At 51.4% G+C, this 14,005-nt stretch overlaps 3 protein-coding genes across 4 annotated transcripts in view; 2 read left to right on the top strand and 1 right to left on the bottom strand.

Moving 5' to 3' along the window:
* Window positions 1–438, top strand: part of LOC123081861 (gamma-interferon-responsive lysosomal thiol protein-like) — a 1,651-nt gene extending 1,213 nt beyond the window's left edge. For both annotated transcript variants that reach the window (XM_044504370.1, XM_044504371.1), the window contains exon 5: window positions 157–438. In XM_044504370.1, the coding sequence (XP_044360305.1) occupies window positions 157–336 (180 nt within the window). In that variant the 3' untranslated portion in view covers window positions 337–438. The remainder of the gene's footprint in view (window positions 1–156) is intronic.
* Window positions 439–5,229: 4,791 nt separating this feature from the next.
* Window positions 5,230–6,752, top strand: LOC123081860 (gamma-interferon-responsive lysosomal thiol protein). The gene is made up of 5 exons (XM_044504369.1): window positions 5,230–5,654; window positions 5,800–5,865; window positions 5,979–6,119; window positions 6,224–6,316; window positions 6,418–6,752. The coding sequence occupies exons 1-5, from the start codon at window positions 5,397–5,399 to the stop codon at window positions 6,622–6,624; spliced, it is 765 nt and encodes a 254-aa protein (XP_044360304.1). The 5' UTR covers window positions 5,230–5,396; the 3' UTR covers window positions 6,625–6,752.
* A 1,692-nt stretch (window positions 6,753–8,444) lies between these two features.
* LOC123085600 (RING-H2 finger protein ATL13) lies at window positions 8,445–10,201 on the bottom strand. The gene has a single exon (XM_044507262.1). The coding sequence runs from the start codon at window positions 9,869–9,871 to the stop codon at window positions 8,594–8,596; it is 1,278 nt and encodes a 425-aa protein (XP_044363197.1). The 5' UTR covers window positions 9,872–10,201; the 3' UTR covers window positions 8,445–8,593.
* Between the last annotated feature and the right edge of the window lie 3,804 nt (window positions 10,202–14,005).

The following is a 14,005-nucleotide window of genomic DNA, read 5'->3' as shown; positions in this document are numbered from 1 at the left end:
TTTTGAAAATGAGGATGACCCTCGACTTTTGCCTCTGGGTGATGCATGCAACCATTTCTTTCCATGAGTTTTAGATCCGGTTTTGTTTATGATGTCTGAATTTCATCATGTATGCACATGCGAGCTCTTGAATTATGACGAGCTCGTTTGTTACAGGAGGACGGGGAATTCGTATCTTACGTCTGCAAGGCATACAAGGGACGTCCTCCCAAGATTTGCCATGAGCCGGACCGTCACTATCCGACCGTGGTGGAGGCAGGCAACGGTGTCAGCTACAACCCCGCCGATTTCAAGCTCGAAGACGGCGTTGAGGTGCCGCGGACTGATGACAACTGATAAATTATTATGTTTGCCTTTCGGGGCTTATATATTTACGTCGATATACGTGAACATAGGGCAGTTTCACTGTTCTGTTCAGGTTACTTATGGAGATGTGTATCACCCGATAATAAAGTGAGCTATGGTGATGTAAATCTCTGATCAAGTTTTTTTTTAGATTAAATTTCTGTTCAAGTTAATATGGAGAGCATTGACAGTTTTATCTTTCTGTTCAAGTTAAATACGTACGGAGATGTTATTCGCAAAGGAAAAAAAACGTACGGAGATGTACACACAAGGGTGGACCTACGATCTTAGGGCATCTCCAGCCGTTGGCCCCCCAGGACGCATAAAAATCGTCCCCTGGGGGCGAGCTGGCGATACACTCGGAGCTGGGGGTGGTTTTGCGCCCAGTCGTCGCCCCCAGGCGCCGAAATTGACTCACTTTGCAGCCCAATTTCGGCGAATAAAGGGCCCATATGGGCGAGAATAGGCCCATATTCGGCGTGGTTTCGCCGTGTCTCGGCGTTCAATTATCAACACAATTATTTCTTATCACATATTTCATCACAGAAAAATCAAATACTTCAACAAAATAGTACAACAACAAATAGTTCAATACAAATTATATAGTTCAACAAATAAAAACTCGTATTTCATCACACAGCGTCCCCCTTGAACCTCCATAGGTGCTCAATCAGATCTTTCTGCAGTTGATGATGCACCTGTGGGTCTCGGATCTCCTGACGCATACTGAGATAGGCAGTCCAAGTTGCTGGTAGCTGGTGATCAATTTCGGCTAGAGGACCCTGCCTGTAGTATGGTTCAGTGTCAAACACTGGGTCTTCTTGCTCGTTCTCGATGATCATGTTGTGCAAGATGACACAACGAGTCATAATCTCCCACATTTGATCTTTGGACCAGGTCTGAGCGGGGTACCGAACAACAGCAAATCGAGATTGGAGCACACCAAATGCCCGCTCGACATCCTTCCTGCAAGCCTCCTGAAGCTTCGCAAACCAGGCGTTCTTGCCTCCTGCCACAGGGTTTGAGATCGTCTTCACAAATGTCGACCATCTCGGATAGATGCCGCCAGCTAGATAGTACCCCTTGTTGTATTGGTGCCCATTGATCTCGAAGTTCACCGGAGGAGAATGACCCTCAACGAGCTTGGCAAAAACAGGAGAGCACTGCAGTACGTTGATGTCATTGTGAGTTCCTGGCATACCAAAGAAGGAGTGCCAAATCCAGAGGTCCTGTGTGGCTACCGCCTCAAGCACCACACTGCAACCGCCTTTGGCGCCTTTGTACATCCCCTGCCAACCAAATGGGCAGTTCTTCCATTTCCAATGCATGCAGTCGATGCTTCCAAGCATCCCAGGAAATCCTCTTGCTGCATTCTGGGCTAGGATCCGAGCAGTGTCTTCCGCATTGGGTGTTCTCAAGTATTGTGGCCCAAACACTGCCACCACTGCCCGACAGAACTTGTAGAAACACTCTATGCTGGTGGACTCGGCCATGCGCCCATAGTCGTCGAGTGAATCACTGGGAGCTCCATATGCAAGCATCCTCATCGCTGTCGTGCACTTCTGGATGGAGGTGAATCCAAGAGCGCCAGTGCAATCCATCTTGCACTTGAAGTAGTTGTCGAACTCGCGGATGGAATTCACAATCCTGAGGAAGAGCTTTCGGCTCATCCGATAACGGCGCCGAAATGTTCTCTCGTCATGAAGTGGAGCATCGATGAAGTAGTCGGAGTAGAGCATGCAGTAGCCTTGGAGACGATGCCGGTTCTTTGCTTTCACCCGCCCCGGCGCCGAGCCACCTCGCCGCGGCTTTTCATTGCTCGCCAGCAGCTGGGCGAGGGCGGCGAGCACCATGAGATGCTCTTCTTCCCGGATGTCGGCCGCGGCTTCCTCCTCCAGCAGCGCGGCGAGCTCTTCCTCCTCATCCGAGTCCATCGCCGAGACAAGCAAAACGCCGAACACCTTGCGCTCGGTGGGCGTGTACCCGCCGTTAAACCACGCCTCCGCGGCCAGAAACAGCGGCCGGAAACGCCCAGCTGCTGTGGGAGGGGCTGCCGCGGCGAAGCGCTGCTATTTTCCGGCGGGGAATGGCTATCTACCGGAGTAGGGCGGCGGCCGTCGCCGGGATATAGCTAGTGGTGACCGAGGGCGCGGGGGGTGCGAGGCGAGTCGGGGAAGAAAACCTTGACTTTTCCCCTATCGGTGTGGGCCAGGCGTGCTTTTTCCTAGCGCCGGAGCCCCCAACTGCTCCCCAGCGCGCCGGGTTCGGCCTGTGACCGCCGGGCGGAAAAAAGGTCCGAACCGGTGATTTTCGGCGTCCTGGGGGCGCGACTGGGCCGTTTTTTCGGTGCCGGTGCCGAAAAAGTGGCCTGGGGGGGCCTGTTGGGGGCGCGGCTGGAGATGCCCTTAGCAGTGGGGCGTGGCGCGGTTTACATATACAATGCATATACTGCACAACATAACTTCCATACACCAGTTCAAATTTTCTGAGTAACACTATAATTTTTTTTCGCAAAGAGGGGAACACCCTTTGAAGTAACAGATCGAAACCTCATCATAATTCCAATAGATAGTTCTAAAGTAGTAACAATTTATTAGATGATTGCGGCTGGAATTCAAGTCGAGTTGAGCCGGCTCGGCTTGATTAGTTAGAGGTCAATCGTTAAGATAATGCGTTAGCTCTGCTCGGCTCAACTCGTTAACATAATGAGCTCAATATCATACTGGGCTCAACTTGTGTAACCCTCGAGCTAGCTCGTTTAACTCGTTATAAGCGTAAGGAACAAAATATACGTATTACATATACAATTAATCTAGAAAAATGTATCTACAGTTTTTACACTAAAGGGACACTTGATGCACTCTACAAATGATAACAATCAACAACAATATTATTACTTATCTCACGTCTCTTCTGATTAATGAGCTTAATAAGCAAAACGAGTAACTAATAGCTTGTCTCGTTAAACACATTCTGTTAACGAGCTCAGATTAGAACTCAACTCGGCTTATTAGTCATGGAGTTCAAGTCGACTCGAGCCGAGTAACAAGCTGCTGGTTTAATTCACAAATTTTGAATTTAAATTCCAACCCTATATAGATGATTTATGTTAAATATATAGTATGAATTATTTTGCTTTTTTAGAGGGGGCAATCACCGTGCAACCCCAATCACCCCCTGTGCAGTATCCGACAATAACGTGCACTATGGTGATGAGCTTCAAAATCACGTCCGCCTATGGTCCCACCGAGTCCGCTTGCAAAGATGTCTTCTTTGCCAAGATGATCAGCCACAAGCCCCTGCCGGGTGTGGCGTGGCTAGCCTCCGGGGACTTCAATCAAATTTATTAGGCTAGGGACAAGAACAAGTGGAATGTTAACCATAGTAGGATTAACCGCTTCCGAGCCACCTTGCAGTCTTGCGAGCACAAAGAGATTCATCTTCAGAATAGGCGTTTCACATGGAGCAATGAGAGGGCTAACCCAACCTTATACGAGCTTTGACTCCTTTTATAATGCCGAGTGGGACACAACCTTCAACACCCATATGTTGCACGCTTTGTCTTCTTCCCTCTCCGACCATTGTCCTCTTCTGCTTGCCGATGACAAGGGGCCTAGGAGACCGTGTTTCTTCCAGTTTGAGAATTTCTAGGTTTCTTTGCCTTGATTTCATGAGGTCGTCCAAAAGGCGTGGAGTGAGCGTGTGCCCCACACGGAGCCATATATTATCTTGCATTATAAGCTCAAGAAAACAGCACTTTGCTCACCGAGTTGAGTAAAAACCTTTTCTCCAAGACCAGGATCCATTTCCATGCGACACCTTCTTATGATACTTCGACTCGACATTGCGCAGGATGCGTGCTTCCTCTCCCCTCAGGAGCTTGATCTCCACGCTAGGCTCACACAGAGGGTGATTTGTTTGGTCGTGCTTCAAAGGGCTAGGAAGAGCCAATGTGCTAGGATTGCAAATCTTAAAGATGGCGACGCACACACGAATTTTTTCACCGCCACGTCAATGCTTGAAAAAGGAAAAACCACATCCACCAGTTCAATCATGCACACGGATGGGTAACCGAGCATGGGGGAAAAGAAAAGATTATACATGACCACTTCTTCGAGGTCAGGGAGAAAGGGGACAAGAGCAATTTTGACTTTAATTGGGATGAGCTCAACTTACAACCACTTGACTTGCATTGCATGCACGTCCTTGATGTTGCTATCACCGCGGAGGAGGTTTGGAAGGCCATTAAGAAGATGCCTAGTGACAAGGCTCCCGGTGCGGACGGATTCAAATACATCTTTTTCAAGAAGTGTTCGGTAGTCATCAAGCACGATGGATGAGCCAAATCTTTTGCCTCCGTTTGTAAGAAAATAACCCGATTTGGTTTTCAGTTACATGAAAAAAAACTATCCATCACATAACAGCGAGATCATTTACATATTCTGATGAAATGGCCAGCAGAAAACATGGTTTTCTGACTCTAAAAAGGGAAAGATAAGATGACATGGCCAGCAGTTGCCGCCTATATTCCTCCGAGAGTCCTGGTCGGGTAATGGCTTGGTTTACGTGCACAACACAAGTTTAGGCTCCACTACCAACCGTGCTACCGTAGAACTCTCGTGCAGTTTCCATCTTATGGAATGGTTTACCAATTAATTGCAAGCCACTTCCTTTGAGGTTTTGTATGTATTTTGCTAGCTTCTAGGAGTAGAAACGCCACCACTGGCAATCCTCAAGCGGTCATTTGCCTACTGGTTTACGCGATCTAGTTCTGAAAGGAAATGTATCGCACTGAGTTCTTGCCTAGAGTGGCAAACTCTTGCAAAAGAAACAAGGTTCATTAGATTGTGTAGGACACCCTTTCCGGTTTTGCATGGCCACACGCTGCTGAGGAGCTAGACATGGAGTAATTCTAGTTTGACCTTTGAACCACCTCGCCAATATAAACCCCCCATTGCCAAGCTCCTCCACTCATCCAAGGCTCGGAGCTCCCGAGGGTGACCTTCGTCTCTGCATCCCCTGCCCATTGATCAACCGGAGGAGCGAAAACCATGGCGTCCCGCCTGCACCATTTCCTCCTCCTCGCCGCGCTCCTCCTGCTGATCGGCGGCGCCTCCTCAGCGGGCGACGCGGGAAACGGGAAGGTGCGCATGGAGCTCTACTACGAGTCTCTATGCCCCGACTCATTTCAGTTCATGGTGGACAGCCTCGCCAGAGTCTTCAAGGACGGACTCCTCGATGCCGCTGACCTCACCCTGGTTCCCTACGGCAACGCCAAGGTCGACGCGCACGGCGCCATCACATGTCAGGTGCGACATCGCTGCACTATAGTAGTAGATCCTTTTGGGCTGGGTTTCTGAGGTGTGGATTAGCACTGTCTAGTTACTGACTTGTTTGGAGGTGCATGGTGCTGATGCTGATACTAACGTTGGGATATTGGCTTGTTGCATGCAGCATGGCCCCGAGGAATGCCTTCTCAACACCGTGGAGGCCTGCGCCATCGACGCCTGGCCGGACGTGGTAATTCATTCATTCAATTCGCATCTCATCATCGTCTCTCCCTCCTCACAGCTTCACCCCTGGCCCTGCCCTGGCCGGATATGATACTGATAGCTAGCTGTTGTTGGTTGCAGAATGTGCATTTCGGCTTCATCATCTGCGTGGAGGAGCTGGCGATGGAGTACAAGCACCAGGAGTGGCAGTCGTGCTTCCAGAAGCAAGGGCTTCACCCCAAGCCTGTCATGGAGTGCTACAAGAGTGAGCATGGCCACAAGGTCGTCCGTTCCCATGCCGCTGCGCCTGCGTTGTAGTACCAATCGCATACATTTTATGGCTAGATTGCTGACTATAGTGTTGGCACTTTGTTTGCTCCGTCCAGCTTTCGCTCAAGTACGGGAGACAGACAGATGCGCTCGTGCCTCGCCACACGTCCGTTCCGTGGGTGGTGGTTGATGGCAAGCCGCTGTACGACGTAAGCAACAGCCGCTCTTCTCTTCTTCTTTTAGACGCCTGAGCTTCAGCATGTATATCCACACGCTACTTCTTGAATTGTGATGAGATCGTTTGATTCAGGACTTCGGGGACTTCGTAGCTTACATCTGCAAGGCGTACAAGGGACGTCCTCCAAAGATTTGCCAACACAAAGAGCCGGGCCGTGACTATCCAACCGTGCAGCAGGCGGCGGAGCCAGGCAAGCGTGTCGGCTACAACTCCGGCGATGTCGTGCTCAATGATGGCGTCGACGACAGGACTAAGATGGCGCGGGCTGATGACAATTGAGAAATTGTGCTTCCCGACCCTTCGGGTCCTGATCATGTCCATATACGTGAAAGTTGGACAGTTTCATCCTTCTGTCCGGGTTAACCATGGAAATGTATTCCACTCGATAATAAAGTGAGTTACGGTAATGCTGGTACCTAACCTGTTTTTTCTTCGGAGGGAAAGCCATTTGCCGACGAAATGCTAAATGGAGGACGAGCTCCATGGAGCTCGTTTAAAATAAAATCTAGTAATAATAATAATCAAAAATCACATTTTGAAGTTCAAAAATAATAAAAAAGAATCACACTTTGAATTTTTTGTTGTTGTTGAAAAAGTCACACATGTTCATACAGATGTGTGTGAAATTTGAAGATGACATACATTATGGTGAGAGCTACACCAAAAAAACAAAATTGTGATTTGGATATGGTGGCCAGTACACACATGGTTCACTGTTAAAAATGCATGAATTTGTCTTTTCTGTGTATCTCTATCATAATGTATTTCATCTTTAGACTTTATACACATGTAGAATGTATGAAGTGTAGAATGTGTTTTAGATATTTTTCTAACTTCAAAATGTGTTTTTTAGATAAAAAATTTAGCTCCATCGAGCTCGTCCTCCAAATTTCCCTACTCATTTGGCGCACTTTATCATCATCTCACTGCTCTTGAACCTCCGTTGTGTTTTCTTTCTTCTCCATTCGACTTCTCCTTTTTATGGTAGTCTTTCATCACGTCAATTAACATGATTTTTACACCTTATCCTTGGGATTCTTCTCTTGTGCCTCAAAATAACTCCGCAGCTGAAATCCTTGTGAAAACAAATAAAAGGGTGCGGGAATGCGATAAAATCCATGAAAATCTTAACACTAAGATGCAAAATAAAATGTACTATAAAATGACGCAAAAGTTGGACTCATCAACGAGCCCATGTAGTCCCTCTTTCACCGGTTTTGGGAAGATTCCAAAAGCTATGCCTTGTTTCTTTTCTTTTCATTATTTTCTTTCTCTTTTTTTATTATTTTTCTTTTCTAATTCGTGATAATTTTTAAATATCTGAACATTTCCATTTTTTGTGAATATATATTAAATTCATACGTCATGCATATTTTAAAAATTTGTGAATATTTTGAAATTTATAAATATTTTTAAAACTAGGGGAGTTGTTTAAAAATTCATTAACATTTTGTAAGATTATTGAACTTCATAAAAGTCATATTAATTAAAAACGTATTTTTTAGTGGTTAATAAAAAACCAGCTGAAAATACAGAAAAATCGGCTGAAAAACTGGTCGTACGAAGGGAGGGCGGCGCCCATCGCGTGTTTTAGCGCCAATTCGGCACAGAAGCGCTGAATGAGAGCTCCCCAAAAATACAGATATTTACTCGTTTCGGGTTGGAGAAGTTATTACTGACATTAAAGTCGACCAACCAAAAAAAGTCCACCAGCCAACCGCCTATGGCATTCAAGGCCGCAATTATGCGAGTGTTCTTCGGTTGAAGCAGGCGACGACGATTCAATGTGATGCAGGAGAGTAGGTACTCTACTAGCAGCACAAGTGGGATGGCCACCCCACGCATTATTATCAAACAAATTTGCTTTTCAAAATCCGGCAGCTCTTGCGCGTCCGGATCCAGGGTAGTAGAGCCCAGCCATGAATGAAAAACCAAGGGGCTGAATACGAAATGAATTATGAAATTGCCGCATGTTGTTTTTTGAAAGCCAGTTTGCTTTCTGAATTTTGAAATTCATAACGTGGCATATTCAGAGAAAACCTCGTCGAAGCAAGACGATAGTGAAACGCTCTGCAGATGCGGAGACATCTAAAAAGTCCTGAGCGGTAAAATCATTAACCTTGCATTCCACACATCAAACTGCTTCAAATCTCACGGATCGAACCGAAAAAGAGCAAACCAGCGCGCTGATAATCTGGATCCCAGCTCGGAGCAGGGGAGCAAAGAGCTCGGCGATCTTCCCTTCTTCTCAGGGGTGGCCTCTGATCCACAGCAGCGTCCGCCTCGCGAACGAAGGCGCCTCGTCCGCCCTCGACCTCAGCCCGCCGGCGGCCGTGCCGGACTCCACGTCCCAATCCACGGCGCTGCCGCTCGCGCTCTTGTCCCACGCCGACACGTTGTACTCGGACTCGGTGACGGGGCTCACGACCTCCGCCCGCCGCTTCGGCGCCCCGACGTCGCTCGCCGCGCGCTGGAGCGCCGAGGGGAGCCGGAACGACGACGCGCGGCGCGACGACGAGCCTGACGGGGCCGCGCTGCTGTCCTTCCTCCGCAGCCCACCCCGCATCCATATCTTGGAGATGGAGAAGCTCTCTTTCTTGTCCATCGTGGGCTTCGAGAGCCTGGCCGCCGGCGGCTTCACGGATACACGGAGCAGGGAGCTCTGGTCCATGACGTACTCATAGGTCCCCATGGAGTAGCACCGCCTCACATCTTGGTCGGGGTTGGAGCTGCACCCCGCGCCTCCTTCCGTGGCCTGGCTCCTGAACTTGCCGAGCTTCACGGGGACGACTACCTCGTCCTTCTCCTTGACATCCGAGTGCGTCTGACCTTCACATCCTTCGTCTTGCTCCATGACCAGGCTGAGGTGAGCAGGGGGCGGCCGGTCGACGCGGCCGGAGACGGAGCCCTCCGAGCCAGACTCGAGCACAAACACCAGCGAGCTGCAGCCGCCGCCGCACGGCGAGAAGTCGGCCAGGAGGCTGCAGCGGCAGAGCGGGCACGTAGAGTGCGACAGAAGCCACGTGTCGATGCATTCGACGTGGAAGGCGTGGCTGCACTTGGGGAGGAGGCGGAGGCGGTCGTCGTCGGCGAACTCACACAGGCAGACCGCACAGTCGAAGGGGTCCTTCCCTCCAGCGCCCACGACCGCGCCGTAGAGAAATACCGGCAGCGCGTCGATGAAAGACTGGTCGACGCCGGCGTCATGGAGATGGAACAGCTGCTGAAGCTGCCCGTGGAAGGCGGTCGCGTTCGCGGCGCTGCTCCCGGCGTCGCCAGGGTCACGCGGCTTCGGGCGGAACAACAACCAGACGAGCAAGTGGAGGAGGCCGGAGACAAAGAAGATCACGGCCAAGATCAAGACGATGAGAAGGATCTTGGGGCTGATCCTGCTCTGAAAGCCTGCATCGACGGTCGCCGGAGGCGGCGGCGACAGCAGCGGCAGTAATGGCGGCAGTGGGGGTGGCAGGTAGGGGAGCGGGAGCTGCAGGGGCGACAGGGCTGCGTACTTGATGGCAGCATGCATGGTGTGGTGGCTCACGGCTCCCGCCGGACCCGATCTAAAGACAAGGTGGAAGAAGAGAATGTGGGGTGCTCGGCTCACCGGTCACCAATGGCGGTGTCGTGAGGGCTCACAAGTCACAACATGTGGCTTCGTGTACCGTCTCCTATACTTCTTGAGACGGCGACGGAGCTCATCCTTGTCCTTGTGAAGCTTTTGTTTGAATCTTTGAGAAGGGAGGATGGAACAGAGAAACAGAGGAGGGAATTAATTGGGCACAGCAAAAACGAGTAGGTGTGTGTTTGGAGAGAGAGCGATTGGGGCAGGACGGATCCTTGATGTGGGGAGGAAATGGAGGGGGGATGGCCAGGAACGAAGAGAACACATCCAACGCATCACATACACGTGAACTAATCCGTGGTTGGATCGTTAGGACAAAGATGACATCTCTAATTTATCAGGGTTCAAATCATGGTGCTTGTATTTTTTTCTTGATTTATTTCAGTATCTTCGGCGACGCGCGTTCAGTGGGAAAAAACATTCTCGTAGACTATGAGGCGTCTATGATGACTTCGTAAATCTTAAAGTATGTCGACTTAGTCTCTCGAAGATGCTCATAGGGGTAGGGTGTGCGTGTGCGTTCATAGGGGTTAGTGTATGCGAGTATGTGAGTCGGCCGGCGGCGTTCCGGCGCGGATCTGGACGGCGGCGGTGCGGAGGCGTTGCCCCTTGGCGGCGGTGACGGCCCATGGCTTGCGGCGGCCGGCGGCGGCCGGCTGGCCCAGATCTAGGCCCTACGGGCCCGATCTGGGTCGGGGTGGGCCTGCTGGGTGGCCGCAGTGGGTTGTTCTCCGGTGGTTCCGGTGAGCTCCTCGCGACAGGGACGGCGGCTGCTGTGCCGCGACTGCTGCAGCACGGCGGCAGAGCTTCATGGGCCCATGCTGGGCCTGGCCGGACAGGGGGTCTGGTATGCCTCTGCTGCTATGCCTGGTCTGCTACCACCTAAGCCGGTGGAGGTTGTTCCCTCCCTCGTGGCTGCGGTGCTGCCGGTCCTTGTCTTCGGGTGTCTCGTTTGGACCGGCCGACCTCGCTTCGTTGGCCGTGGTGAGACGACGGCGGTGTCTTCGTGACTGTTGGCGCATGTTGGTGGACGTCGAGTGTGGTGGAGCCGAAGGTTGGTCCTGGGTGGTGGTCGCGAGAGGTCGGGAGAAATCCATGTCGGGTCTTGCCGGCACCAACGCGGTGACGCCTGCGGGTGCCGCCATCCTTCTTGAAGGGCGTCGGGTGACCCTCTCCCCCCTCTACCCTCCGTGTACCAGAAGAAATCCTAGGATTCGTTCGGGCAACAGTGTCGTCATCGTCGCATTCCTTCTTGAAGGTGGTGCTTGGTACACGGCAACTCGATGGCTTTGGAGCGTGGTGGTTATCTTCGGTGGGCGCAGCGGTCGCGGTGTGCCTTAGCTTTCGTTGATCCGGCGTTGTTAGCATTTCTTCTCTTATTTTCTCTTGTTATTTCTTTTGGGCGTGCTTATGCTGTTTGCCCCAGCGTTGATCGGAATGTTGTATCGGATGGTTGTTATATCAATATAGCGGGGCGTAAGCCTATTTCGGTAATATGAACGCTTAAATATCGGTTGGCTCGATCAATGCCCGGTCATAAAAATGTGACCCACCTCTCAAACCATACCCAAATCTGGGGTGGGTATGAAGAGGAATGAACATGCTTGGGCCTGTCGGCCACATCGTACCGACCCACCTTGGCTCATACGGACACGCATATAACCCCATTCCAGAAAAACCCTAGAGGCCTAAATCGTAGTCAAAGCTCACTCCACTCTCGGCCGCCCCCTTTCCGTGTCGTCCTCTTCCCTTCCGATCCATGTCGAGTTTCGGCAGCAGCGCAAAGTCCACCGAGGACGGAGACTAGGAGTCGTTGTTGCGCGGGGCGGGGCCGGGCGATGTTGAGGAGCTCACTTTCTGCATCGCTTTTACGTCAGTCGTGGATTTTGAACGGGAAGAAGGCGGAAGCTCTGGCTTTGCGCCGTTCTCGCCGCCCGATGACGCGGTGCGCATAATGGCACCGGCACATCACGCCACGCAGCTCTGGGCTCTCCACGCCCCTCCCAGACCGCCACACCTTGTGCCCCTCTTCTCCTTCTCTACTGCTCCAGAGGGTGTTCTCGGCCACCGCTGGGTCCTCGTGTCTGCTGGTGGAGTCCTGGATTAGGGGGTGTTTGCCACTTCGGTCCGCCGGCTATGGACCGGGCCGAGGACCACCGAAGATTGATGAATGGGCCATGCTAGCCCTGGCCCTCGGCATAATCAAGATGAAGATCTCCTGAAGGCGTACACTTCAAACGTATTTGAATAGTTGGCATGTTTATCCCTAAATTGTAACCGACCATGTGTAAACCCGAGGTACCCCCAGCGCCCGTATGGTTTAGTATGTAGAGGCACATTCGAAAGGTTTAGAGCTTAGACAAACTCATACGATCTTGAGGAAGATCAATCTGTACTTTGTATCCCATTACAATCAATACATAAAAAGCGGGACGTAGGGTTTACCTCATCAAGAGGGTCCGAACCTGAGTAAAACATCGTGTCCCTACTCTCCCTGTTACCATCTAACTCTGATCACCAAGCTTGGGACCCCCGACCCGAGATCTGCCGGTTTTAGCACTGACATGGGTGGCCTATACATTACCCGTCAGGTGATCATGAGAAGCTGGATGGCAGGTCTTGGTCTTCGGATCGATGATAGCGTCGGCTGTGGGGACATCTTCGTCCCCAGCCAGCTTTTTTGCCTTCGACAACATTATATCGCACACCGACCCCGCGGGCCATCCTTCCGCCAAGCCAAGCCCTTCGGTTTGGCAACATGTCGCAGACTCTCGCGACAAGCTCGTCTTCTCGGGCTGGGTATCAGATCGGCTCGAGGATTCTATGGATGTCATCCGCCACAAGTCGGATTCGATCTCGGAGCGGGCCACGATGAGATATGTACTCCGGACTTGGCCTCAAGCCCGGATCCGAACATTACCTCGCCGGTTCAGGCATCGAGCCACTCTGGCAAAATTTCCAAGGCAATGTCATGCCGCACCCCGGCTCAACTATAGGTCGGCTCCCCTGCCGCCAAGAGACGGGCGAGGCCGAACTCTCGGCTTTGAACGAGAGGTTAAACCAAATCCAAAATCTCAGCCCCTCTGACAGCCAGAACTCGATGAATCTAAAGGCACAAAAAATTTCGTCCCACCCGCCACCCATGAAGTCACTACTGTAGAGGATTTAACCGACGTACCAGACCATGCCTATGAAAAAACACATCAATTTGGACGAAGTTCCCAGCGATCCATCACATGACATATTGCCGACCACCACCGATGAGACTGAAAGCCGAGTGGTTTCCTCTATTCATGACGTATGTCTGCTGGATAGTACAAGGATGAGGATGTGACGCCCCGAGACCGATGTGCCAGGTGTCGTGCAGTTATTCGCTGTTGTTGCATTGTCATTTCTTGCGTTTCATGCATTGCATATCATGTCATCATGTGCATTGCAGTTGCATACGTGTTCATCTCATGCATTCGAGCATTTTCCCCGTTGTCCGTTTTGCATTCCGGCGCTTCGTTCTCCTCCGGTGGCCATTTCTAGCTTTCTTTCGTGTGTGGGGATTAAACATTTTCGGATTGGTCCGAGACTTGCCAAGCGGCCTTGGTTTACTACTGGTAGACCGCCTGTCAAGTTTCGTACCATTTGAACTTCGTTTGATACTCCAACGGTTAACCGAGGGACCGAAAAGGCCTCGTGTGTGTTGCAGCCCAACACCCCTCCAATTTGGCCCAAAACCCACCTAACTCTGCTCCATCACCTAGAGCGTTTGATCACGATCACATGGCCGAAAACCGCACCTCATTTGGACTCTCCTAGCTCCCTCTATGCCTATTTATAGACCCCCTCCTTCAAATTCGCGGTTCCACTCTCCCCCCTAACCCTAGACCCATCCACCGCCGCCGTCGGACGTGTCCGGAGCGGACCGGACAGCGTCTGCCCCGCCGCCGCCACGTGGCGTGTTGCCATTCGCCGTGCCGCCCGCCCCACTTCGCAAGCCGCCGTCGGCCCGGGAGGCCCAGGAGGGGCCCCCGAGGCCCGTTGACCCGC

Source organism: Triticum aestivum, chromosome 4A, assembly GCF_018294505.1.
Source record: "Triticum aestivum cultivar Chinese Spring chromosome 4A, IWGSC CS RefSeq v2.1, whole genome shotgun sequence".
NCBI classification, from domain to species: domain Eukaryota; kingdom Viridiplantae; phylum Streptophyta; class Magnoliopsida; order Poales; family Poaceae; genus Triticum; species Triticum aestivum.
This window is presented reverse-complemented; position numbering and strand designations above follow the sequence as displayed.